Source organism: Ornithodoros turicata, chromosome 1 (genome assembly GCF_037126465.1).
Source record: "Ornithodoros turicata isolate Travis chromosome 1, ASM3712646v1, whole genome shotgun sequence".
In the NCBI taxonomy this organism is placed as follows: domain Eukaryota; kingdom Metazoa; phylum Arthropoda; class Arachnida; order Ixodida; family Argasidae; genus Ornithodoros; species Ornithodoros turicata.
Genome location: NC_088201.1, coordinates 209,580,404 through 209,608,291, shown reverse-complemented (window position 1 = coordinate 209,608,291; position 27,888 = coordinate 209,580,404). Strand labels below are relative to the sequence as shown.

At 47.3% G+C, this 27,888-nt stretch overlaps 1 protein-coding gene across 1 annotated transcript; it reads right to left on the bottom strand.

Annotated features, from left to right (window-relative positions):
* Window positions 1-462: 462 nt before the first annotated feature.
* On the bottom strand, window positions 463-20,089 carry LOC135375943 (uncharacterized). Its single transcript, XM_064608580.1, has 3 exons — window positions 19,876-20,089; window positions 1,455-1,541; window positions 463-641 (listed from the first exon to the last, which is right to left on the bottom strand). The coding sequence occupies exons 1-3, from the start codon at window positions 20,077-20,079 to the stop codon at window positions 558-560; spliced, it is 375 nt and encodes a 124-aa protein (XP_064464650.1). The 5' UTR covers window positions 20,080-20,089; the 3' UTR covers window positions 463-557.
* Window positions 20,090-27,888: the final 7,799 nt, after the last annotated feature.

Sequence of the window (27,888 nt, the reverse complement as noted above, 5' to 3'; positions counted from 1 at the left end):
CGCGATTCGTTCTCCGATTGCGGGCTGCTGCGTGCGTCGGAAAAAGTTGAGCTCGGGCGAACTCCTTGCGTTCTGCTGCGGGAGGACGCGCATGTATCTGTTGCCACGGTAACAAGCGCCCGCACGCATCCGCACGCAGCAGAACGCACTAGTGTGAACCATGCTTTAACATGGCGACATTTTGCGGTGGCATGTCGCGTGGGAAAGTAGCAAGCAAAGATTGCGAGAAGAATGCGAAAATGATGAAATTGCATTAGTGATAACGAGTGTACAAATAGTCGTCAAGTCGCAGCTTCAAACGGCCACGTAATCTTGAAACCGATTATCTACCCCAAACTAACATGGCGGCCGCTGCCTGTGGCTGCGCATGCGCATACGCTCACTTGGAAAAAAACCAATTTCCATTGAAGCCGGCCGAAGACGCGTGACTTCCCCGATCGAGAAAAGTCAAATCGGTTTGCGTACTCATGTCACAGACTTTATTTCCTGATACTGCTTCGAGAATGGAGATCGAAGCGGAGCACACGGTTAGGACTCCTCCGTTAGAAGGCTTGAGACTAGGGCACGTGACATCTGATTGATGTGAGCGTACGCTCCCCCGTCAAAGGCACATGGACGACTGCTACGCAGTGTACTGGGGTCTGATCGAGAAAGACAGGACAAGTGACATTTACGAATACAGTAAATTCTCGCTATAACGAAGTGAAAGAGAGCAAGAAAAAATCGATATAAGCGAAAATTCGATAAAGGCAGAACTGCCACAGAAATGGTGACAGCGGCCTCGGAAGGCTTGATGGGACGGTCCCGCCCAGAAACCTATGTCCGGAGATATGACATTCTTTGACATTGGGGAAACACAATGGCAATCATAAGTAATGTCATGACCTCGAGATTATCAGCAGCTCGCTTACATCGAACTTGTGTGTATGTTCAAAGTATGTTCGTCATCGGCCCGACAATCTACTTTATTTTTATTTTTCGTGCGACAACCGCGTAGATATTGAAGAAACAGATTTTGAGTGTTAGCGCTGCTTTCACACATCCCGTTGTCGCAAGAGCATCCGCAGCTGCGGACGCTCCGGCGACAACGGGATCAGTGTGACGTCACTTGCCCAACAGGATATGAGAGAGGGCCTCGCTCAGCGCTGAAGGGCGACGTCCAGGCGCACGACAAATGTTGGCGGCTTTAAAGGCAGTGTAAAGGAGGCAAGCTGTTAATATTGACAGCGGCATTTGAAAGCTTATTCCGCGCACAAATGGCAGAGCCATCACAGTAACAATACGAAATATAAAAAAAAAACTTCACAGACCGTTAAAAGGCTTTCAATGAAAATTTAACAGCACCGCAAAAATGGAGTTTGCCAAATTCGGCAATGACACTATAAAAGCTAGCAAATTTGCCCACAAAAATGCAGTTTTTTTTATTATTCTCGAGCGACGCTGTACACACTTACCTCGTCCTCCGGCGGAAGGCATACATTTTCAGTATCGCATATTCGAGCCTGGAATGTCAGCTTGTAATTCGCTCCATCATCGAGCTCCTAAAACGAGCAGAATACATAGTGACGATAGATACCGGTACATTACATTATCGCCGAGCAGAATTCATGTAGAGGAACAGCATCTCCTCTACAAGCGTTGTATTCCATACGGGCCTCTGACATCAAGGCGGCTACTATGTCAGCAGTTCATGCGACATTTTCCGTATCATCGTCAATGATCGTCCAAGAGCAAAGTAGTGCCATCGAGTAGTCATCGATGTGTGCTAAGTGGACCGCCTCTTTAATTCTAGTAGAATCTCCTAAGGCGAACACATGTCCACCTTGGATAACTCTCCATGTCGGAATGAAGTATTATGAAACAGGCAAGCTGCCAACTGAAAGCGCGTGGGGATTGAACTCCCTATACGTCATGCACCTCCCTATCTCGGAAGCAGGACGGGGCTTTCCGCGCTAAGCCGGACAAGTGTTTTCCGTTTTAGCGCCGCGCAGCAACTGTGGCTATGAGCGGCGTACAGACGTGGACAGATGGAGCGAGGACAGCAGGAAGGAGTGGGAGACAGGGGGGTTAGTATGCGTCCTGGGCCGACTTCAGCGGGAACTGTGCCGACATTAGTCTGGAAAGTCTTCGGAAAACCCAGGGAAAACCTCAGACAGCACAGCCGGTGACAGGATTCGATCAGCGATCATCCTAACCACTATGCCACGGGAGCTGGTAGGACAAAGTGTGCCCTTGATCTTCTCAGCCGGCGAAAAGTGCGGACAAGCATGAACGACAACACACCAAGCTCCTACTACCAAGTCGTCACCAATGATTTTACTTTTCAGCATTCTTGCTTAAACCCATGGAAGAATGAAAGAGAGGAGGAGCGCCCTACTACTCTGAGAAGTGAAGCAGAGACTGGGGGCCAGTCCAGTGACATCACCGCTCGCTTTCCGGTTTCGGTTACATACATCTTTATGGGAGCCCCCAACGCATAGTTTCGGAATACTTGGAGAGGTGTGGTGGTAGCGCGCCGAAGTGTCCCCCAAAGTTGCGTGCGCAAAGCGACCTCATTGGGCTATTCAGGGAAACATGACCGTCGCGCTCCTGCAAAGAAGCTACACCTGATCTCCTATCCTCACGTAACTTGCCCCACGGTTGTCTCTTCTCTGGACGAGCCCTTGGGGCGCCTCCCTTTTCTTCTTTCTTTCATGCTTAAACCTAACATTGGAAAGGAGAGAAGGAGGTTAGTATATACACACGCACATATACGCAGTCAAACAGGTTTAACAGTTAACAGGTCAAACAGCTAACAAGGAACACTCAAAACTCGGAAAACCTAATTCCAACAACGACACGGATGCCGGACCCATTAACACGACACACGCAGCAGCCGAACAAATAATTTCCAGCACCACAACCACAACTCTCCGCAACATCGCTGAGTCACCCCGAGAAAACGCTGACGCAAGCACCGTAATAGATATATAACGCTCACTAACCAGCGACGAACTACAAGTCCTCTCTAGGGGGTTAACATTCTGCCCTACACTCAATTCTGTTAACGAATACGAAATCCACAAAGACATATCAGACGTTGCGAGACGGCTACGCCTTAGAGAATTCTTCGCTCATACAACACAAGAAAACAACAACGACCTCCGACTACCATCAACCTGGACACCAAATCACGGCCGAGAACCCCCATTAGACCTGTACATTAAACAAGTAAGCAACGACATCCTTCGCGGTATTTCCCAAAGCTCGCGTGGTCACAACCTCACTAAAACACAGCGTGACATCATCAAAGCGCTAGCTGACGGAGATGATATCATTATCAAGCCCGAGGATAAGGGTGGGAGTATCGTCATCTGGCCCACAGATAAATATATTTCTGAAGCTCATAGGCAACTCAACAATACGCAACACTACCTCAAACTGGACCATGACCCAACAAAGGAGTACACGGCGCTAATAACCCATACCATACAGGATCTCCACGAACGAAAGCTCATCACACGTGATGACCTCAGATACCTCACCCCATCAAACGCAGGCGCAGGTCGTTTCTATATACTGCCCAAAATCCACAAGGTACACGCCAACGAGCTCTATACGGCTGACATCCCCGGCAGGCCAATTGTATCCAATAACAACACACCAACAGAAAGACTCTCGAAATTCCTGGACCACTATTTAAACCATATTCCGACAACACTGCCATCGCATGTACAAGACACACCCCACCTCCTCAGAATAATCAGAGATATAAACAACACTCGTACATTTGGTAGGGACACAATACTAGCCACGCTGGATGTGACATCACTGTATACTAACATCCCACACAATGACGGAATCACAGCCCTCTGCAATACCCTTTCTATAACAAACACCAGAAAGGACACGGAAACCATACTCGCTCTAATGGACTTGGTCCTTGAACTGAACTACTTCGAGTTCAATGGCGAACACTACCTACAAGTACACGGTACAAGTATGGGCACACCTGTTGCACCCACATACGCAAATATCTTCATGGGGTTCTTAGAAAACAAAGTTCTCAGCGCCCTCTCATTGAAACCCACGGTGTACCTTCGATACATCGATGATATACTGATAATATGGGAACACGGGGAACATGAATTTCAAAAGTTCATAGATCTACTGAACACCGCGCATAGCAACATAAAGTTCACATCACAACAGTCAACTCACTTAATTAACTTCCTCGACACCACAATATCACTAGACAACGGCAACCTCATCACAACCCTGTACAAAAAGCCAACTGACAAACAACAATACCTTCACTTCAAGAGTCACCACCCGCGTCACTGTAAGGTTGGAATTCCTAATGGGCAGAGTGTAAGACTACGCAGAATTTGTTCAAACGACACAGATTACGCTGAGAAGCTTGACGAACTCTGCAGTACACTTGCCCAAAGGGACTATCCAGACTCTCTCCTAACCGAATTCCGTCGCAAGGCACTCACACTCGATCGAGACGAGGTTCTGGAAAACCGAAAAAATCCTGACGCGTGCCAAATAAGCTTCATCACAAGATATTCCAACGCACTTCCAAACATCAAAGCCATTCTACAGAAGCACGAGCCCCTCCTCCAAAGCAGTGACCGACTTAGCAATATATTCACAAATCCCATACAGGTGACCATACCGACGCGTAAAAAACCTGGCAGACTCCTTGGTCAATGCCAAAATCAGCAAAACAAGCACCCCGTACACGGGAACACGACCCTGCAACCTCCCGCGCTGCAAAACATGCAAGCACGTTCAACACGCTAACTCCATCAAAAGCACTGCGAGCAATTACACCCACCCCGTTAACCACGCATTCACATGCACAAGCTCCAATGTCATATACTGCATCGAATGCGGCGACTGCTCTATGCAATACATTGGTGAAACCGGACAACAAATGAACAACCGCCTTACCGGACACAGAACCGACACGTCCAACAAACTCCCCAAAGCAGTCGCCGAACACTTTAACGTTCCTGGTCACAATTTTGACAACATTAAACTATATATTCTAGAAACCGGGTTTAGAGCCACACGTGACAGACGTGATAGGGAGTCTTATCTCATATACAAGTTCAACGCTCTTCACCCGTCCGGTATCAACAAATCACAAGGCACCCTAGAAACACTTCACAAATAAAATATGCTTTTCCCTTCTACCTCCATTATCATCTGTTATGTTCTGCATGGCCACTGCTTTCTACTTTCTTTATTGCATGCCAAACTTTGCATTACAAACATTACAAAAAAAAAAAACCCTTTGCTGGTTCTGGAATTTTCCCCACGGAACCACTAACCTCCTTATCTTTCGCTATGCTTGCCAATTCTTGCCTGTTGTCCCGTTTCGTCCACGTGTTCGTGAACCTTCCATTTTTCTGTAACCGGTCTGTAGCCTAGATCACTACGTTCACATAATCCCCTCCACACTCTAACAAAGCAGCCATTCACTCCGGCCGTAAAAGCCCGTACGGAACCTTTCTTCCCTCCGGGCTGTTGACACACAATTCGCATGAACCTTTAAACACGTCACACCTAGCTAACCCTTTAAATACCATGCCAATGATGAGGACGGTGCCCAGAAGAAGAACAGTCTCTGCTCGAAATATCGGCGGCTTCTGTCCTGAGGCAGCTCCCTTCCTACATTGTACCGGTTCGCTGGATTTCTACCCATCTAGGTTTAATGTAAAGTTCATTGTCCCAGAGTTCTTTCTGTGTTGCCGTTATCCAGGATTCACTGATGCATTGCTCGCGACCAGCCTGTGATATAAAGAGAGCTTCGAACACGTTCCCTCTCTATCCTATCCTTAAGATTTCAGTTTATTTTCGTTCTAAACTCAGGAACGCAACCATAACGTTTGACATGCATTCCTTAATTAGCTGTGACGCTCCCAGCAACGGTAACGTTGCGTTCTCCCAATAGTTCATTAATGCAGCGGCCAGATTAGCCTATATATAAACCGTATTACAGCACAAAGGTATTTCATAAGGGATGCCCAGTTGGCGTTTCACATTGGGGGTTCACCAGCTCCCGTGGCATAGTGGTTAGGGTGGCCGCTTTCCACGCCGAGACTGGGAGGTGGCACCGGTTCGAATCCTGTCACCGGCTGCGCTGTCTGAAGTTTTCCCTGGGGTTTCCGAAGACTTTCCAGACGAATGTCGGCACAGCTCCCCTTGAAGTCGGCCGAGGACGCATACTAACCCCTCTGTCACCCACTACTTCCTGCTGTCCTCCCTCCATCTGTACGCTGCTCATAGCCACAGTTGCTTCGCGGTGCCAACACAAAAAAAAACATTGGGGACTCCTATGTTTTGTGCTGAAGCTTGGTTTAGGCCTGCCGTGTATTAGTGGCACTAAAGAAGAGGGGTTCCTCAGGATGCAGTCGACTACAGGTATTCCAAACCGACACTCGCCAAACGAAGGAGCGCCGACCAGCCCATATTGTCGTCCATTCTCGCAATATTAGCTTTCCATTTTGAGCTCGCAAGGCCTAACATGGGTCAGCCTCTTTATGTCCTCCACCTTTTTCTCTACGAGATAACACTTTCTTTTGAAGTGTAACTGTCCCATCAGTCTTGGTCGTTGCCCTGTTTTGCCATTACCACTTGTCCACTGCGTCAAAGCCCTCGAGAAAGTGTCAGCTGTAACCTGGGTTGTCAAGATTGCTGAATTGCGGCTTCGGGAAACAGAAGAGAACTGGAGAAGAAGGGGGTACATATGTAGAGGAGGTGGTGTCCCTCTACATGAGCCCTGACCAGCGATGATGGTATGCCACGGTGACGCGATGACTGTGGCCTGTCTCCATGGCCGCACCGGTGGAACTCAGGCAGGTGCTCCAGGCGCGTGGCCATCTTCGTCGTTGTCCTCCGGCCGCTACATCGCTTCCCCCCGCAGACGCGGAGCGGCGATAAAGCAGATGATGTCCGCGACTTCACTGGAGGAGGGCAGCAAGGGCGACCGTGGTTAGCATGCATGGTTGAACAGGATGACGGCACGGCAGACTGTGGCGAAGCATCACAGCTGATGAGTAATCAGATTCAGTAGCCCGAGGAGAGCGAGGAAAAGAGTGAGGAGCTGGGGAAGTGGAAGTCCTGGGATGCCGCTATAGGCACGGGAGCTGAAGCTCTGACAGTCCCAGAGGAGGAGAGGGTGAGGCTGTGGGAGCCGTTGAGATATGCCGAAACGCCGGCAGAAGCGTGCCGTGGCGTCGGCTGCTGCGACTGCCGGGACCGGCAGGTGAGCGCGAGGCTCGAGTGTCGCGGTCGGCAGTGAAGGAACGCCAGGGTGCGGTGAACATCGGGCAGATGTGATGGTTGATGAAGCTGTGAGGCGCGTGTGTGCCGGCTGCTCGTGCTTTGTAGGAGGGAATCAGTAGGTCGGTATGCAGCAGTCCACTTGCTGAGCCCAGGAGGCATTCGGGAACGAGAAGAGGATGTTGAGGACGGGTGAGAGTCGTGGCAGTGGATCTGGACAGATGCGGTTGAGGATACGTGGAGGGCATGAGGCTCGATCGGTTTCCGTATCACAGAGCTACCATACCGGTCCATTGTAGCGTTGGACAGGAAATGGAGGGCTTCCAGGCTGCGCGGTAGCGAGCCGTCGGTGCTGGACTTGCGGGAAGGTTGCTAAATTTCGGATCGTAAAAGGGCCGAATTACACCGAACAAAGTGTTCGTTGTTCGAGTCACCAAATGTAGAGGAGGTGGTGTCCCTCTACATGAGCACCGACCGGCGATGATGGTATGCCACGGAGGGGCGATGACGGTGGCCTATCTCCATGGCCACGCCGGTGGAACTGAGGCAGGTGCCCCAGGCGCATGGCCATCTTCGTCGTTGTCCACCGGCCGCTACACATAGACAAGAACTAGTCGAGGCAGACTACAAACTTGGTCAACACAAACACATAAGCATTCATCTATAGCGAGCAAGAATGATTCCTGTGCTTGCACGGGAGCGCTTGGTCGCTGTCGTGGGACACGGTGACGTAAGATTGTTTTCGTGGATATGCCTTGCGGAAGGATTTTTTGCGGCTTCCGAACGCTGTTCAATTTCGAGCTGTTTAGAGTAGAGCTCTGCACGGACCTGTTTACCGGAGCCCCCTGGCCCGTTCCCGAAGCCTCAGGGTCCTATACCCAAAATGCACTATCACACACTATCTGGATCGGTCCGCGATCCTGGTCGGCGCAATCCCGCTGGGCACGCGGCACCGTCCACACTTCACGTTCGTGATCCAGGTTTTCGTTTGCGGCCGTCTGCATGGCGGAAGCTTTGCATAATACCCACTGATGTTTCAAATTAGATAAAGATATTGAGCAAGGATGTCTACTTGAAAGCAATTCACATTAATACAAGTGCGATTTCATCAATTTCGGCGTTTTCTATGTGCGAGTATGGTGAGCTAGAATGAATGGTGCGCTGAACGGCGACTGAAACCGGGTCATGACGACGGGCCTGCCGATAGGTGGCTGCCAAGGGCTCGGTTCGCTGCCACTTCTCGCGCCCTCACGGCCACGTGACCCCATGTGCACAGAGCACCTGGGAACGCGTGGGAGTTCCGCGATGGGCGAAATTGAAGCAATACACCGCAGATACGGTGAAAAATAAAAATAAAATGTGGGTGTGCTGATACGTCACGCTTCGCAGATATGATTACGACTGACGGACGAGTTCCGCGTTTTGGAATGTTGTGGTAAAGGCAGTGTCGCAATGCGTTCCAAGGAAAGGTCACTCGGCTATCTCTCGTTTTGGGACACTGTAGAAGGTTGCTAGAACTTTGGCTGCAGGACATTTTTACACCCCGTTATTGTAGAACCCAACATAATTGCGGTTGACACATGATACACTAACGATTTATGTATAAATGTTTGAGCGTGAAAGACTGGCCATCGTAATACGCGCCTGAAAGACACACAAATCCATGCCATGCCATATTCATGCAGGAATTTTGTTTCAGAAAGCCGTTTTCGAAAACAGCGGCGTGTACTAACACGTGCAGATAATTTGGAAAATGAATCAGGCCCTAAAGCCAATTCTTGACACCAAATTATGCCAGTTAAAGAACATCTCCTTATTTGCCTCATAACATGTAATAGCGTCGTTGGTCAAGTAAGAGTCGCGGTGTATGAGTCGTGAACATGTCACTAGAGGTAGTGGAACGTGAGATCCTGTTTAGACAGAAACAGAAAGTCGCATCCGGTAGGAGCACTCGGTCTCTTTTATATCCTCGCCGTACAAGCAAACGCTTTTGCTTACTATTTCAGAACAGGGTTTATACACTGTGTCACTGCTCTCCTCCGCCTTTCCCCGCTTCTCGCGATGCCACAAACTTTCTATTGAAGAGTATGAACACCAATACACAAAACTTTGCTGAAACTTTATTTGACAGAATCAGAGTGAATCAGCTGGGCTAGAAAGCATCGTAACGACGGGGAAAAAGAAAAACTCCTGCCAGCAGAAGAGACTCTGCCTGCTGGCTGAGGTGAGCGTTTCTCAAAACGGGGGCCCATTTTCAACGCAGCATCTCTTAGTGCTCGCTCCATGCTGATCAGTGACGTGTACTTTGTTTTCATCGACGCTACCGCAAAGAATCCAAGTTCGCAAAGTGCATCACTACGAAGAAGAAGAAAAATGCAGATAATATTCGTGACTTTAGTGCTCAGGACCAGGTACCCTCCTATCAAAGCCGTCCAAATTTTGGAAGGCGGCTTCAGCAGAAATAGCAGCCCCAAACGGGTTCAAATCGAAGCCACATCGCGAAAGCTGCTGAACCTGCGGTGATCCTCCTGGGTCTGGTGGTCACTATGTGTTAGAATATGAGGTGCCGTTTTATGCTGGCATACCATGTCGAGACTAGGAGGTGACCCGGGTTAGGATCCGGGCGCGGGCTGTGCTGTCTGGGGCTGGGCTTTCCTCAAGCAATTTTAGACAAAATATCAGCACAGCTGCCTATGAGGTAGGTCCAGGACCATCTGCACTGTTCTGTTTCTTAGCCGGCGCGGTGCGAACCTCTAAATTACACGGGAAGGACATGTGACTCGAAACAGTAGAGTACCTCGAACCCGTACAAAAAACATTCGGTAAGGCGCCCAGCGAGCGTCAGCGTATCCATGTAAACATTCGCAAGTGGCCGGGTTCCACGGGTGCGACCAAGCTCTCCCATGCACTGGATAGGCCGGTAATCACACCAGTCATTCTTGCTCACCAAAGTGTGGGCAACTATCATCGGTGGTATCTTGCCAGCACGGAACCAGCGGTGCGAGTAGCGAGAAGGCGGTTGTGAAAGGAAGCCCCTGCGCCTGCGCCAACCCTCCTTGACGTGTGCAACCATGTTCGCGAACGCGGGACAGCAGTGGTGAGCAGTATCGCAGATACATGTATCTTCAATACAATCTTTCGATACATTTTGTGCATCGGTATTAGGTATCGCGTGCCAAAAATGAGAGTATCGGAGTATCGGTATCGAAAATACATTTTTAGTGTATCGTGTATTTTAACGATACTCAATACTAAAAAAAGACGCAAATATTGAGGCTGTTGTGAGACTTAGGGTGGGCGGCGCTCGCTCAGCCGGTAGTACAAGCCAGGCCGCAGCGGCGTATACATCTCGACTATAAATTCGTTCGAAGCTTACGTCCGCGCGCGCGCTCCATCGTCAAGGTCGCCCGGAGAGGGGGCCCTGGACCCTGCCCTGGGACGCGCTCGTGGGCGCGCGCGGCTTCTAGTTGATTCCAGAAGAATCTCTTCCGTCTCTTTCTACGGCGGGCGCGCCGAAAACGCCTTACACAGGACCAACCTCACGGCTTCTGGAACTGCGCTGCCCGATGTCCCCCTCCTCAGTGCGCAAGAGCACGTCCACTTGACTTGAACTGTGGATTCCGCGTCTGCCATGCGGAAGGAATAACCGCTGGCTTAGCCTGAGCACTGTAACCCGTTCTACAGCTCACAATTCACAACGGCCAACTAAGAAAATCAGGTCAGAGGCAGAGTCAGAGGCTACCGGGTAAGTACTGCAGTACCAAACGATAAAAGCAGCAGAAAAAAGTTTCGGGTTTATTCGTATGGTATAGTCAAGTGCTCACAGACCGGTACGCACGAAGAACAGGCTTATTTGACAGGCTTAATTAACAATTTTTTGCTAGGCTGCTTATTGATGCGATTGTTTCGACGTACCCATGGCTTCAGTCTAAAGTTCTAACAAGACTAGCTGCTTAGACAGTGCAGCTTCATTAAATCCGTGCGGTCGGATACGTTCAAGACCTGTCAGAAAAAGTGCGCTATAAAAATACACTAAAGGCTCTAGAAATAACGAATAAATGTTTTTACTTCTCTAATCATATTACCAGCTTTATTATATTGTTATTTCAGTGATGTAAACTTCGCGAATCATAACACCAGCTTTATTATATTGTGATTTCAGTAATATAAATTTCGCTAATCATAACACCAGCCGTATTATATTCGAGATTTCAGTTATCTATCGAAGTATCGACGATACAGTACCGAGTATCTGTATCGAAAATCAATTTCGGTTCTGTATCTTGTATCGGTATCGGAAATACAATTTTTGAGGGTATCGAGTATCGGCATCGAAGATACTTCTTTGAAGCATCTTGCCCAGCCCTGCAGGACAGCTGTCTGCGTTGTTGATATCTGTTGCCAAGACTCGCTTTGCCCGCACCTGAGGGCGATCACATTCGCTGGCTAATCACGATTGCGCGCGATGTGGATCCTGCATCAGCGCGTTTTAGGCATTACCCGACACTAGCACGACCGACGCTCCGGAGGCTTACCCGACCGGACGCCGTCCCGGTTGCTGAAAACTCAGCACGGCCGAAACCGGGCATCCCGCTCCGTAGGCAGATTTGTAATCCGATCCGTCCAACAGGTTCAGTCCATAAGGTATAGGGACTGATAATCCTATGTAAACCACACACACATGCCTGGAACGCGCAAGCGCAGTCTTTGATGCGGTCTGTGCTTGCAGCAGGGATGGGCATAAATATATTTCTATGTAAATATAAATACAAAATGCTTTTCACTGTGAGATTCAAATAGCAAATATAAGTAAAGTTTTCAAATACCATAACCATAAATACTGTGAGAAAGATGTCATCTGGAATCACAGAAATAATGATGATCATAACAACCGATTAACAAGGAACAATAGCATTCATTTGTTCCAGTTAGATTTTCCAGTTTGTTCGCATTCTCATTCCAAACCCGTAAAGTAGGGCATCGTGGCCTCGCTCATCCGTTCCGCGTTAAATAAGTCTTGCTGCCATTTTGTTTCAGATAGTCTTCGCCATCAGGGTTACCGCTTAACAAAAGCGGGGTTTGTTCCAGCTTTGTTGCAGTCAAAGTTACTAGAGTGTTTTCTGGGCATAGGTGATGTAAAACCTTGTCGTTCTGAACAGCCTTCTGCACGAGTTTTCATTCCATATTTTCATTATGTGTCTCATAACATCCTAGCCACTGCAAAGAGGTTCAATGTTCAAGTTGTTTTTTTTTAAATGTTGCGCGTTTAAGCTCTCTAACGCCCTTTCATTCTGATAAGTCAGTTTGCCGTATTTCTCACAAGACCCGCTTTGTTGAGTGTGCCGTAGGCGTTGTGTATTATATTCCGTTTGCTTGTGGTTTTTGCTACGTAGGACAGTCTGGTAGGTGCTTAAACATTAGATTCTTAGAGCATAAAAGGAATGCAGACAGCCTTTCAGGAAATTCTGAATTTGTCGAACACTTGAGAGATTGTCACAATTGTTTCCCGCTTTTCCAAGAGACCATTGTATTGAAAAAGGTGCGTGACCCGCTCGGGCGACTCTTAGCTGAGTACAAAGAGATTAAGTCACGAGGCAATTGCGTTAGTGTTCCCTCTGTTTCCCCCTTTCCACCCAACAGGAGGTTATTGGGAGTGTAGGCTGTCATTAAATGGGTTGCTGTGTCTCAGAACGTGTCGTGTTGTTTTTTTTCTGTTCCGTGTCTCCGGTTTTTATAATCGTTTTGTTCCAATTTGTCAGATTATTATGGCGATTGCATCTTCATGCATCTTCCGTTCGGCCGACACTTCTCCACAGGTGCTGATAATGCAAGGCTTGCATTAAATTTGACGAAGATTTTTCGTACAAGAAGAGAGTCCCGAAAGTTCGCCGCAACAACAGTGAAATATTCGCCATTTAAAAGGGTTTTTCGCATGTGAGTGCTTTCGAAAACTCAGCGTAACTGCACAGTTCTCTAAGCTCTACTTTGCCCTTCTTATAAAAGGGTCAAATGTAAGGAAATTAGGTATGAGTAAGTATTTACAAAAATAAATACACAAAACTGGCATTTTAGTATAATTATCAATACATTTTTTCAAGTCTGTATTTCAATACAAGATATAAATACATGTATTGATATTTAACTGCTATTTTAATTATAATGTATTTAAGTACAACCCATCCCTGGCTTGCAGCAACACGTTGGAGGCTAGTCTACCTGCGGTGCATGCCGCGGGGAGCGCGTGATCGAGAACATGGCAAAGTCGAGGATAACGGGAAGCCTACACTCTTAAAAATGAACTTCACCGCATAGCACGCTCCTAGCCAACCATCATCTCGAATGATATCGTTATCTGCCCTGATTTGTTGAAAACGGGAGGCGTACGCCTTTTTGTGATACTTATGCTGTTCATAATTGTCACAAAAAAGACGTACGCCTCCTGTTTTCAACAAATCACGGCAGATAACGATATCATTCGAGATTATGGTTGGCTAGGAGCGTGCTATGCGGCGAAGTTCATTTTTAAGAGTGTATGTTGTGACGTTTTAGCAGAAAGACGGAGGAAGGGCACAGTCTCTCATAGTTGCTTTGTTTTGACACGGAATGTGGACGATTAAAGAATGTGAATTTATCACCAGCAATGGGGTTGCTTTGTTTTGACACGGAATGTTGACGACTAAAGAATGTGAATTTATCACCAGCAATGGGGTATCGCCCCTGGCGACGAATCTCCCCAATCATCAGTATTAAATGAAGTTGTTGTTGCAGTTGAAAAATAATGTGAAAGAACGGTTCACAAAACCTCGGCCGGGCACAGGCCCGAGAACTCTCGAACTGAGCCCGAAGTCAAACCGGATCTGTGGGCCGATTTCGGCGCGCAGCTCGAGTCGGGCTCGAGGTGAGGGGTCGGTCATCCCGGCCCTTTGCGGCGTTCCAGTTGAGAGTCACATCATAATCCCATTCTTGTCGCACGCTATTTAAAAAAAAAAATGAAATCCATGTAAGCAATGGACGAAGTGAGTTTCGGAAAGTCGCTCATGTATACTGCATGTGTACAACTACCCTGTAAGTACCAGTGTCGAGTACCTGTGCAATGGAAAAACGTCGCTAAAGACTGAAGTAACTGCGACAACATGAACTCCGCAGTAAACTAAACATTACAGCGTCTTTCTTCCGTGAATATTCAGCAGTCGCAACTCGTGAAGCTGCGGGCAGTCAAAACACATAATTAGTGCTCGACACTGTAAAGGAAAGCAAATACTATATATACTAGGGAAAGTATGGGCACTGCCATCTTCGGTGCTGTCATCTACGGTGAAATTACATTCTACCTTAACAGTATGTCACCGTTCATTGCCTCTAGTGTTCGCGACACATACAAGGTACGCCGCCACATTTGCGTGGCATACGACACGATTACATGCTACGAGGTAAATGAGGTGACTAGGGATAACATACGACGGCGAAGCACCTCTTTCATCGCTTATTCATAGCTTATATACACAAGAAGACGTTCTCCACCTTGCGTGCTACGGTGCCAAACGATCAGTTGAGGCAGCCCCTTGTCAATTTCAAATGGTCTGAATGTATTAATTCCTATTGGACTTTTCGGACATGGCGGCTAAAAAAAATCTCCAACAAAACCGCAAGAATTGCTGTCAATTTATCGTAGCATATATCACGACGGTCAATCCTTCCCATTGAATAATTTATACATCATGTGTCAGTGTATCACTCCACTATGCGTTAAAGTGTGGTTCGGGTGTACAATAAGATACAAACGTGACTAAATAGTTCAAATTCCTGCAGGCAAAATTTCGACAACATTCTACAATGTCCCCCAAACTGTAGATAAGTCGAGTGATCGTTTCTTGGTTTTCACTGAGGCGCTGGTCTCTACCACGCCTTTCATAACATGTAACTCGCACGTCGGTCATAAGCATATCTGCGGAGAGTGACGTTTTAGCACGCCCACAGCTTCCTTTTCCCGCGTATCCGTTGAGGATTTTTGAGGTTTTGAGGTTTTTGAGGTTTTGCCCATCGCGAGTGCTCCCTGGTGCCCATTGCATATGGGGCCACGTGGCCACGAGGGCGCGGGAAGCGACAGCGAGCAGAGCCCTTAGGCTTGACCCTATTGCCGGCGAGACTCTCACTAGGGGCACTACTGTGCCACCTCTTGGTGTGGATCCTCGCTTCGGTCGTTTCTGTTGCTTACAGTAAAAACTAGAGATGGAACGGATCCAGAATTTTCCGAATTCGAATCCGAATCCCAGTGAGGTTCTGCGGATCAAGGAGTCTTGCGAATATGGAATCTTTCCAATCCTCTCTAAAAAATAAAAAAAGTAAAACTAAAAAGGGTTTAAAAAGCCGGGGAGGGGGTGGGGGGCAACACTTCTACTGAAAAGTGTTTTTAAGCAGAATTTGATATCTTTGTTTAACGAAAAACAAATTATTAAATTAAATAATAGTTCACTTTCAGGAGTAAACATACCAACATACTTCTTAACTGTAATATATTTAATATGTTATTCATCGGCTACAGGAAATACATAAACTCTCGAGTTTGAATTCTTTCCGTAAAACTAGTAAAGAATTAACAGCAAAATCATGCTACCCTTAAACTTGTAACGTAAGGGTTTCTGTCTGAACCCTTTCAGTTCAGAGCAAAGTAAACAACCTAACCTGCAAGAGAACAGACGCCGGCCAATCAGGCTTTCGGCGGCCTCCGGAGGCGCCAATTTTAAAAAGGAAGAAACAAACATGGTTGGTGCGTTCGAAAGATTCGATTCGCCGTTTTGGGCGCTGCCATTCGGATTCCCGAATCTTGAATCCCTGCCTAGGATTCAAGGATTCACGGATTCGTTTCGCCCATCCCTAGTAAAAATTGTCGTATTGGAACGAAAATGCGACTTACTTGGAATACATATGTCGTTTTCGTCATGCACTACCAGCAAATATCAGCGCTGGACCGTCTCTTGCACGTGCAATGCCTTGATGAGGAATACCATGTGTGTATTCGCGTTTTGCATGACCTGTAGGTGGCGCATCTAAACTACAACATGGCGGACGTATCCAGGTTGTCGCTTGGTTTCGATTTTGAGATGTCTGAACTACGATGTTGATTCTCGATGCGTTGACGGCGAATGAGTATTAAACGCTGTTCATACACTTCTGGCAGGCGTGGCAGAGTTGTCCAGAGAGGAGGCTATTGTTGTCGCGTATTATTTGCGAAGTTCCGGCATGTTTGATCAACCACACTTCGTGAAGGTGGAAATCACGTTTACCGGTTAGGAGGCCAAAATATCAAGCAGCGATTGTCCTGCGCTGGAGGAATCTCAGAGACATGCAAGCACACGACAGCTGTGCTGATGCTCTCCTACAGATAAGATATTCTAAGTGTGTAGCGCGCGTAAGAATGTAGTTTATAATTTACAGGGTAATGTTGCGACACCCGTGTGTCACTGGTGCGCATGTTGTTGAGAAACCTTAAAGACGCGTCTCATTCTTTGTGCCTTCTTTCCAAGTGATTTGACGCGCTGATTCAAATGCACAGTTACAAAACGGACCTGGTATGCGTTTTTGCGATATTCCTTACATTTGTTACACATAACGGCGACTCAAGTTTGAAATAAACTTATGTTTTGCCTAGACTAGGTTCTGTTTCGCTTCCTGACGTGAGCTGCACAGAAACGGCTTCAGAAGAAAAAAAAACGAAAAATGAAAACTTTCATCAGATACGTTGGCAGTACCGCTCCAACAGCTCTGCTACGCATACCCACGGAAAAGCACAATTCCCATATCCGGCCCCACTCCTGGGAACGAGGCCAACCGGAATTCGCGCGTACGCTAGCAATGAATTACGCAGCTATTTGTAAATTTCCGAGTGAGGTTTGGTTGGGTAAGCTAAGAGACGGCGAAGCCGTTGGATAGATCGGTGCGCCATGGCAGAAGCCTTGCGGCAGGCGAGACGACCGTTGCTACACCAGCTGCGCTTCCATCTAAGCCTCGTTCCCAGCGGTAGATCTGAGCGTGTCGAATGTAGTATATGTGCCTAGCTCCACATACCCAAGCATTGCAGATGTAACAGGTTTGCCGATTTTGAGTCGCTCAATCCATATCTTCCAAGGACGCGTCAAGTTGGCAGTATTTCATGTGTGGAAAGAACAAAAAGCAGAAATACAAACTGCTGTCCCATCGGCGCGCGGAGTCGCATTGTGGCGCATAACCAAAGTCGTTTGGTTTCGTTTGCTGGTCGTTGGCTCCACTGCTTCTTTCATCCATGATTGGAACAGCAAAACACACGTGCAGTTCAGCGACCCATGCGAAGAGCAGCAACTTCTCCGTAAGTCAACGCGGTAACACGGCGGGGTCGACCGTGTGAACCTGGATCGGCTATTTCAGTGTTTGGCCTCTGCGCGGCGTCGCTTTCATGAAAACCGCGAATACTGCCCACGTGCATCCCCACGACACGGTTCGCTCAGTGAGCACCAGGCGGCGACACCCAAACTTCTCGGCTCGAATACTGCAGCCGCCGTTCAGCACACCATTCGTTCTACCTTGTCATAATTCAATGCAAAAGAATCATTGAACTCAAATAACAGTTGCATCCTTGACCAGAAATCATGAGGTTCTAAGTTCGAGCCCGTGCGCCAGCACCTTTTTCCTGATTGATTGATTGATTAATTGATTGATTATTTAAAGAAAACCAGGAAGAAATTGAACTTCTCCTGACTAGTTCTGCCACTCCTAAAACAAAACAAAACAAACAAAAGTACATTCTCCATCCCCAACAATTAGTGTGTTAGTCCACTAGGTGCAAGTGAATAAATATCACTAGAACATGCAGAGAAACAGATACACACTAATGCAAAGGTACACAGTAATACACAAAGTGTTCTTCAGCAAAATGCATGCCGGTCACTTCCACAGGTATCAGACTGAGATTTGGCAGTGTCTAGGTTCAACATGCAATGGAAAAGACGGTCCGATGGAAGGTTCCCAATGTGCAAAATGTTTCCGTTTGACGTGAACTTCTGAAACAAATTCAGTAAACGCACAAGCCCTGACAACATGAAGCGCACTACATTCGTTACACCCCTGTCGAAAGGGCAATCTTCAATGAACTAGAGCCCTTTATTGGGACACTTTGACTATTGAGAGGGGCCTGTTTCGGAGCCCGTCATCTTGTGACACATGACGGGCGGCAGGCCGAAGCGGACGGGGCAAAGCAGCCATTTTCGAGCTTTCATTCCGCCATTTTGATGCGGAGACACCGCCTTGAAATCTCTCCCGACGCGACTTGCCTTATATTCCGGCCAAGTGGGCGGAGCGGTGACTTGTCTCGCGTCATATCCTAGTCCCTATCTACGAACGACAAAAGACCGAAGAATGGTCGAACTCTCCCCACAAACGGTTCGGCGTGAAACGTGCGCGTGGCGCAACCAAGCGCTCAACGGGTCAACTACTTAAAATGTATTGAATCCAACCATGAACGAAGGAAACCCAAGGAGCGGCCCCTCCGGCAGTTTTCTATCGGGACGAGCGCAGCCGGCTTCGCAATGCATTCTGGGATGCTCCTGTTTACCACGTGACCGCTCAAGTGACCCTCCAAACAGCACGGCGCCACCAGAGCAGGTGACGCGATTTGTAGTTGTGTCACAGTTCAGGTGGCAGTATTACGTTGAACGGGTTACCGTGAACAGGTGCTTGCACGTTATTTCTGTGTGTGGTGATGTTTACTTTTCTATTAGAAGATCGCTCACAGTGTGCAGAACGCAAAAGGAGCATGCGGGACCGGATACAGCGCGTGTGGCAACGGTGACTTCCAATGTATGTACGTTTCTTGGTTGAAGAATGCCGTACTCAGAACACCATTAATCAGATTTGTATAACAACAGAGGATATGAAATGAATCTGCGGCACAGTGTCAGGCGCAAAACGGACGGTTCATAATGACTGGAACACACAGGCGAATAAACAACTGACCGTGTACTTACGAACAAAACCGCGGAACTTACGAACAAGCCGCAGCCGGGACAGGAATGCATTATTATACATCGGTTCTATGATGGTACACACATTTTCACAGTAAATGATTTCCGGAAAGCAAAATCACACGGAGAGAAGCGCAAGAAACACAGCCTTGCAAAACCGAAACTTGAGAGGGGATCACGTGGTGGACAGGACGTAATGGCGATTTTCACCTCTAGAGGGTGGCTACGCTAGTCTGGACGGAAGAGCCGCTCCTTGTGTTTCCTTCCTCCATGGATCCAACACTCTTCGTGAAGTTCGCACACAACACGTTTGGTGGCGCTAGACATGCGTTCAACAGCCACTCGTCTCAATGATAATTGAAGACTGCCCCTGAGACAAGAGTACCACCTCGAACACTTCCACAACTACCACACGCTTTGGTTGTACCGCGTGTGCTCCACAAGGCGGAGGTCTCATGGCATGCACAAAACGGGCCTTGTATCTTTGAGGTGCTCAAGGTGGGGCTCGGCTCGTCTGCAGTACGCAGATATATCACATGCAATAGGGCTACCGACTTGTTATTATTATTATTATTATTTTTTGCAACGACTGAATGAGTGCACGTACCTGTTTCTCTGCAAGAGTGACCTTCACCTCGCGGAGCTGCTTGTTTGTCTCTTCCTCTTTCGTTTCAGCTACGAACAGCATTAGCTCCTTAACTTCGGAACTATTCGCGTCTATCTCCTTATAGATTTCAACTTCGTATCCTCGCTGAGCAGCAACACCAAAACTGCCAAGGATCAGAACGACAAACAGCGACCCGAGTGCCATGGCACCTGAACTGACGGGCAACGGGTTGACGATGTTTATAAACTTCGGCTCCATATCACATAGTGACATCTAATAATGTTAAGTAGACAGGTTCTGGTATGTCTTTGCAAGCGCCGTAGAAGCCAACAGGGTTCGAGTGATTTGTGAGGTATTTAGACCTGGCACAAAAACAAGTGCTATGAGTTATCGGTGCGAGATTACGGCTTTCACGGGCGCTCCATTCCGAAGTGTCATACATAGTGTTTCTGACATACTTCTTGTTAAGTAAAGGTAATCAATATTGGAGCGTGATATTAACGAGCAATATTTGCGACGTATGAGCAGGTAGGAGGAATTTATGCAGGTTCTAATGTGCTTACAAGTGCTTGCTCTACATCTTGTTACTGCGACGAAGTATCGACCATTAACGGAGCGGCATGAACCAAAAGAGTACGTACAGCATTTGGAGCAACAGCAGTTTTATTTTAATTATAGTCATTGAGGAGTTTCATCGACGAGGGCGACACTCTGCCCCTTTACTAGCTGTAATGTGTCACTAGTCGTCAGAGGATGGAACGATGGTCTGCTCTCAGCAGTGCTATACCCTGATGGCAATTGATGTTCTGAGGCTGGGACACATAGAAAGGGCAAATACATACAGCTGACTGACCTCTTCAGTAACTTCTTTCTCTCATCATTAAGTGCTATACCCCTTCGTCCCCTAGATGAAATACCTGATTCTGAGGCGTTATCAGCCTGTTCGTTCCCCACGGCACCGCAATGGGTTGGAACCCGTTGAAGAAGCAGCCTGTGCCCTGCTTCGTAGTCATGCTGATAAGGCATAACCACATCTGCCACTATTGGGGTACGAACGAGCTTCGCAACTTGCTGCTTCTGCACTTCAAGCAATTGAAAATTCCGGCATACGAGGCCCATCCGCACCCCTAGTCACAGATGTGTTAATGGCTTACCACACTATCTACGCCGCAGGCCACAGGCTAGTTCTCCAGTGGGTTCCAGCCCATTGTGGTGTCGTGGGGAACGAGCAGGCCGACAGCGCCGCAGAAGCAGCACTCTCGTATCGGAAACGGACCCGTATTGTTCTGCTGAGAGGAGACCGCCGTTCAATTCTGCGACGCCTAGTGACACCCCTGGCTTCCCACAAACGGACAACCGACATTCTTCCCCCCTCTATGTTGAGCAGAGTTGATCCAACGGTCGCTTTCCGCATGCCATGAAACACCTCTCGTCAAGATGCTGCATTAATCCACCGAATGCGCCTCGATGTGGCCTTTACAGCTCAGTGGCGTTACCGCTTGAGACAAGTTGACTCTCCCACCTGCTGCTACCGTGGTGCTCTTGAGGATCTGGAGCATATTCTTCTTCATTGCCCTCACTACTAACCTTCCCGAACCACACTCTCCGGGTCTCTTCGTCAGCTGGGCTCTTCCCTTTCTCCCTATCGAAATTGCTTGGTCTCTGAGCCAATCCAGCCCAGCAACGCTCTGCGCTCAAAGCTCTTCTGACATTTCTGGACACCATCGGACTTCGATCGTTATTGTGAAGGGGCTCGTTATTTTATTCCCCCCATTCCAACCAGCAATGGGGTAGAATACCGCCTGTGGCGATGAAACTCCCCACTCTCCAAGGTCAAAAATAAAGTTGTTGTTGTTGTGTTCTCAAAAGCTTGCAATGAACATGTTGAGTCGGTGAACACTGCCCATTCTCGCAGGCTCAAATCATCTATGTCAGCGGTGCCGAAGTGGCGGCCCGCGTGGCCGCAAAAAATCGTGCGTGGCCGGCGTGCCGAGCAAAAAATAATAGTAATTAAAAAAATTCGGCACAGGCTTCGTCAACGGTCGTGGCGCTATAAGTGGCTCTAGATTCGTGCAGTTCATCTGGCGTTGGCTATTCACAGAAAATTGTCGCCATTGACCTGTAACGGCCGATGACTCTTCAAATAAGAGACGAAAATGGCCTGTTGGCACATGACAACAGTGAAGACGACAAAAGTAACACAAGCGAGCCAGGGGACGTCGAACTTTCAACCATTGATCAATATCATGAAAGGTTGAAAGTTATATGTTCCCTGGATATCTCAGTGTTACTTTCGCCGTCTTCGTTGATTACTCTCTGAACCTGTCCCTGCGTCTGATTTTTAGTGATATAATTAATAGCAATAGTCAATAGTTAAAAGCGACAGGTGCATAGTCGCCCTAGTACATAGCAAAAAAAAAAAGTATTGCTGACCATGTGATTGAGCTAAGTAACGCGATTATATACGTTTTATGTCGTTTTAAGTTCTGTGTTGTGTCATCAATATCAGAAACAGGGTACTCCAAACCCGTGGTATGCTGCCCGCCTAGTTCCTTTACTACTTCGCCGCCTACTTCGACTTTACTAGCAATAACGTAACAGCGCATAGCTCCTGCTCAGTCCGTTTCTGCATTTCACTTCTTGACTTTGCTCACTTTCATCAGCTCATGCAACTGAATAATGTCCCTAACAAGGACGGTTACACGCTGGGCTTATGTTTTTCAAACTTCAGTACCTCTGTCGAGCGCTCTCTCTCGCCTATCGTTCCTATTGATGGTTATCAGCCCCCTCTGTCCATTGTACTCCCACACGTACGGGCCCATGTCACGTGTCCCCAGTCCTCGAGGTTGGCTCTCAATAGAGGAGACTATGTCGGCCTCTATCATCATCTTGATTCGTGTGATTTCTCGTCTGTACTTAGCTGTTCTGACCCCAACGACGCCGTATCCCGCTTTACCGACATTTTTGTTGACAGCATTACTAAGTATGTTCCGCAGTATACACCTCGTCGTTCAAAGTATCCACACTGGTTTTCCCCTGAATCGCGTCGCTATCTCAGTAAGAAAAAGTATTTTCACAGGAGGTATAAAAAACATGGGAACGCGGCTGACTACGAACAATTTGTTATTTTTCGCGCACGTTTGAAAAAAGCCGTTGTGCACGACCGCAGGTTGCACTTGAGCACCGTCGAAGCGAATGTAAATGAGAATCCTCGTAACTTCTGGAAGTGGCCCAAACTTCAGAAACGCGGTCCGTTCATGTCGCCTTCTCTCAGTGACGGTCACCCTTTTTACTCTGACCCCCCAACCGTTGCAAAGATGTTTGCTGCGCAGTTTAGTTCGGTGTACGACGGTACCAGTAACACTACTGCTTCCGCTGATTTCAATACCACACCGTACACTGATGATTTGCCTACATTTGTTATCACTGAGAGTGATGTAAGCAACGCGATCCGCAGGTTGAAACCCACAACAACACCTGGCCCTGATGGAATTCCAGCTATTTTTCTGAAAGCTTACTCTGATGTTGTTACACCTGTACTATCGTTTATTTATAACTTGTCACTGAGATGCAATAATTTCCCTAGTCACTGGAAGTCATCCGTTGTGATTCCTGTCCACAAGTCAGGAGACCGGCACATTGCGACCAACTACAGACCGATCAGTATTCTATGCGCGCCTTCTAAGGCGTTTGAGCACATCATATATATGCACTTGTCGTCGTTTTTCAAACGCAAGCTCGTTGACTCTCAACATGGCTTCATGGCAGGCAGATCTACGGTAACAAATTTGGTATCCTTCATGTCTTCCGTTGCCCCTGTCGTCAGTGCTCGCGGTCAGATTGATGTTGTCTACTTCGATGTGTCAAAAGCTTTCGATTTAATGAGTCACGGCCTCCTACTAGATAAGCTACGTACATCCGGTGTTTCTGACCCGCTTGTTGCATTCTTCGAGTCATACCTAAGTCAGCGTTCCTGTTCTGTTTTTGTCTCGGGCACGTACTCAGATGCATATGTTCCCACATCTGGGGTCCCTCAGGGATCCTCAGCCTCAAACATTCTACTCTACTTCAATATGCGGATGATTTCAAATTAATGAAAGCGATCTCTTCGGTTTCCGACTGCTTACAGCTACAGGCAGATATATCCAGTTTACTGTCATGGTGCAGTGCCAACGGTCTCAATATTAACAGCGCAAAGACGAAGGTTGTCTCGTTCACACGCAAGACAAATATCTCTGTGTTTCGATACTTCTCCGACATTGAAATATGTCGTGTTGACAGTATTCGAGATTTAGGAGTTATTTTTGATGCCAAGCTGCTATTCCATGAACATGTCGCAGCGGTTCGTTCTTCCGCCCTTCGTACGCTGGGCCTCCTGTCATATACATGCAAAGAGTTTCAGACTCCTGCTGTCTTCGTTAAACTTTACAAGTCCTATGTTATTCCCAGGCTTGAATATGCCTCTGTTGCTTGGAACGCACTTTCAGGTACTGATACAAAGCGTCTTGAGGCTGTACAAAAACGAGCGCTCCATATCATACACAATGTTTTTTTACGAAAAAAGTTATTGTATGACTATGACACACTATTGCAATATTTTCACCTTCACCCACTGGCCACACGTCGCTCTATCGCCGACGCCCTATTTCTGTACAAATGTGTCCATGCCCGTGTTGATTCGCCACTTCTGCTGAGCCTCCTAAACTTTTGTATTCCTAGCGCGGCTTTTCGTAATCCACCAGTCTTCTACGTTAAACGCTTCTGCCCCAGCGATCCAATTACCCGATGCCAAATTCTTCTGAACTCGCTTCCCCCCACATGTGATATTTTCCACGCCTCCAGCGCATCCCTTAAACGCGACGTTATTTCTTTCCTTCATCAGTGAATTTTCAATCGTGATATTCTTTCCTTTGCTTTGTACAGTATATCGTCTCATTCCATCTTATAACTTATGTGCTGTGCGTAATCTATGTATTGTAGTTTTGTTGCTGATATTTCATTGCGTGTACTGCGTGTTATACTTGTCTGTAAATATGTAAGTACGTATGCGTGTTATGTTTGTAATGTACCTCTGTTTGTATCCCTCTGTACATAATTATTTGTGTGTTTATGTCTGTATTGTATCCACTGTGAGTTATGTGTATTGTGTGCGCCAACACCATGGCCTTAGCGGCCGTTCTTGGGCACTAATAAAAATTATTATTATTATTATTATTATTATTATTATTATTATTATTATTATGGCTCAATGATGCGCGCGGACGCGAATGAGTTCAGTACTCCTGATGTATGTGCAGCAGAAAGAACACAATGGCATAAAGCTCTGCATTCGTTTATAGGGTCGGATGCGAAAAGCGTCGTCCAAGCACCACTCCTACGGATGATATTAGAAAGGCCGATGGCAGAGTTGCTATTTCTGGAATACCGTACATATACTGCCGCAGAAGTGGAAAATTTCCCCTCAACCGTAGCATAATATTGGGCTCGAAGGACGCTAGGGGAGCTTGGTCTCTTCCTTGACGAAGGTTTGAAAGACTTACGAAGGTGGGTGCCACCAGTAGAGACCAAGAGGCTTCCGGCGGCGTTGCGTCCTTGCCTAGGAAGCCAGCTACGAGGCCACTGACGTTCATGTGTGTTCTGTGCGCCACACGATAAATGTCGCCTACAGGGCGGTGTCAAATCTTCCTGAGGGGCGGCTGCCGGCGATTCTGCGAACGCAAACGGAGAAAGTGCCGAACTGTTTCACACTCACTTAGAACCTCAATCGGGAGTTCACCAGCTTCATCTAGGGCTTGTCGTGCTTCAGCCATTCTTGGTATTCCAAGGCAGGGAGGAAGGCTTCGAGCATGCGTGAGTTGATCGATTTCTGTCTCGGAGTCATTTTTGTTTGGTAGTAAGGAACTGCATTGACAATTAGAACACCGACGGGGTTAAAGGCCGACTGGAGGCTCTAACCCACAGATTGGAGCGGTTTCTTTTCAGAACAGGTCAGGGATTAGTTTCGATACTTTTATCCACTTCCCCCGGCTATAGACATTACCGTTCAGTACGACGGAAATATATTCCAACAGCGCTCAGGATTCTGCATTCGGTCGTGTGTCGCCCAGTTACTCAGTGAATTTCTCTATTCCATGTATAGACCGTTCGCTAGAACATGAGTTGGAAAGATTTCTCCTACTTCACATAAAACAAAATAACCGTCTTATCACAAGGAAGGAAAAACAAATGAAGGCTGGGACACTTCCTCCTTTAGACGCACTTGTCGCGGGCGCGTTTTTGCGAAAATCAAGCAGGCGGGGCTAAAGCGTAATTTTCACTAATTTTTTGCGACTATTTCTGTTGAGATACTGTGCATAGTTTTTGTTATGTCTGCGGTTATTTGAGGAGGACATCATATTTCTGTAAAAAAAAGTGAGTTTCGCTTGGCAATTTTCAAAATTCAATTTAAAAAATCAATTCACCGTAATTAAAAATTGTCCAAAGCCTTCCCCAATGATGGCAAAAGTTTCCAGAAGGTAAATGTCGAAAGTCCGACAATCCTCCCGCGAGTACGTCGCCAGTTATAATTTTCTATCACCTTAGGTGAAACATCCTGTATATACTGGGTGTCCCAGGACACGTCTAAGTGAATTGATAATTAAAAAACTACGCCACCTAGAATCATGCGGTCAACGGCATTTGTTCTTACTAAGTTTTCGCCACCTCCTGATGTGATTGTCAAGTAACGCAAGTTTAATTATGTAAATTTTTGCGAACTGAACTCCGAAATTTGCCAAGGGAAGGTCACTTTTTTACCCCACCACTGTGAAGAGCGTGCCGAATTTACTCAAATTCATGATAATTGAACGGGATATCGAGGAGCTATACCATCGAAAAAAAATTGCCGACCATCATACTCTGCAGAGCTCCCAGAGGATAGCGCGCGTCGAAGTTTTCAGCGCAATCGTTGTCAGTCCGACGTAAGGAAGTTGGAAACCCAACCCACACTGGCTCCATAGAAATATATAAGACAGGCATGGCTTACCGCGTCCGGCTGCCGCTGGGAACACGCCCTCCCTCTCCCAATGTCAAGGACTATCACTTTTTCTACTGTCAATCTGTGGGATGGGTTTGAGACCTCCTTTCGTCGAACTGACAGCGATTGTCGTCAAAATATCGTCGGGCGGTGCTACGAAAAGCATGATGTTCGGCTGTTTTTCGCATGGATAGCTCCTCAATATCCCAGCCAATTATCATGAATTCGAGTAAATTCGGCACGCTCTTCACCTTAGTGTCGTAAAAAGTGACATTTACTTGGCAAATTTCCGAGTTCAGTTCGCAAAAATTTACATAATTAAACTTACGTTACATGACAATACTCAGGTAATCAGGTAATGGTAATCAGGAGGTGGCGAAAGCCTAGTATGAACAAGTGCCTTTGACGGCATGTGTATAGGTGGTGTAGTATTTTTATCATAATTCATTGACGCGTTTTCTGGGACAACCTGTATAGGGACTGTGCGACAAACTGGTGGTGCCCGGAGAAAGTACCTTGCGTGATAGCCGCCGGGTAGCCAGCTTTGTTTACATGGGAAGTGCCAGCGTCTTTTTTTGCCACACTGGAACTGTTGCATCGCTAGCTGTGCCAGCACCTAAAAGGACTCTTCATTAGGGACCATATGTTTCATTTCTCGTGATTTCTATGCTTCCAATACCACCGAGGGCACTGGACTCGCAGCGAATACCGTTCGTGACGCGCGTTCGGCCATTGCACGTCTCATGAAAACGAAAAGCGAAATGCTGGAATCTTTTTGGCAGAACCCGGTCAGCGCCCCATTTTGCTGCGGTAAAAAACTGGCGCTACAGTCCCGGAAGGAATTACGTAAGACCAAGTGTAGTAAAGTTGGTTCCACGTCAATCTATCAGTAGTATGGGATGGACTCTCATAGTGCACAACGCTACAAGGCTTCTGGACGCCATTAATTAGCAATTAGAGCTAATTGGGACCCCCCACATTATTCAGCATCATCCAAT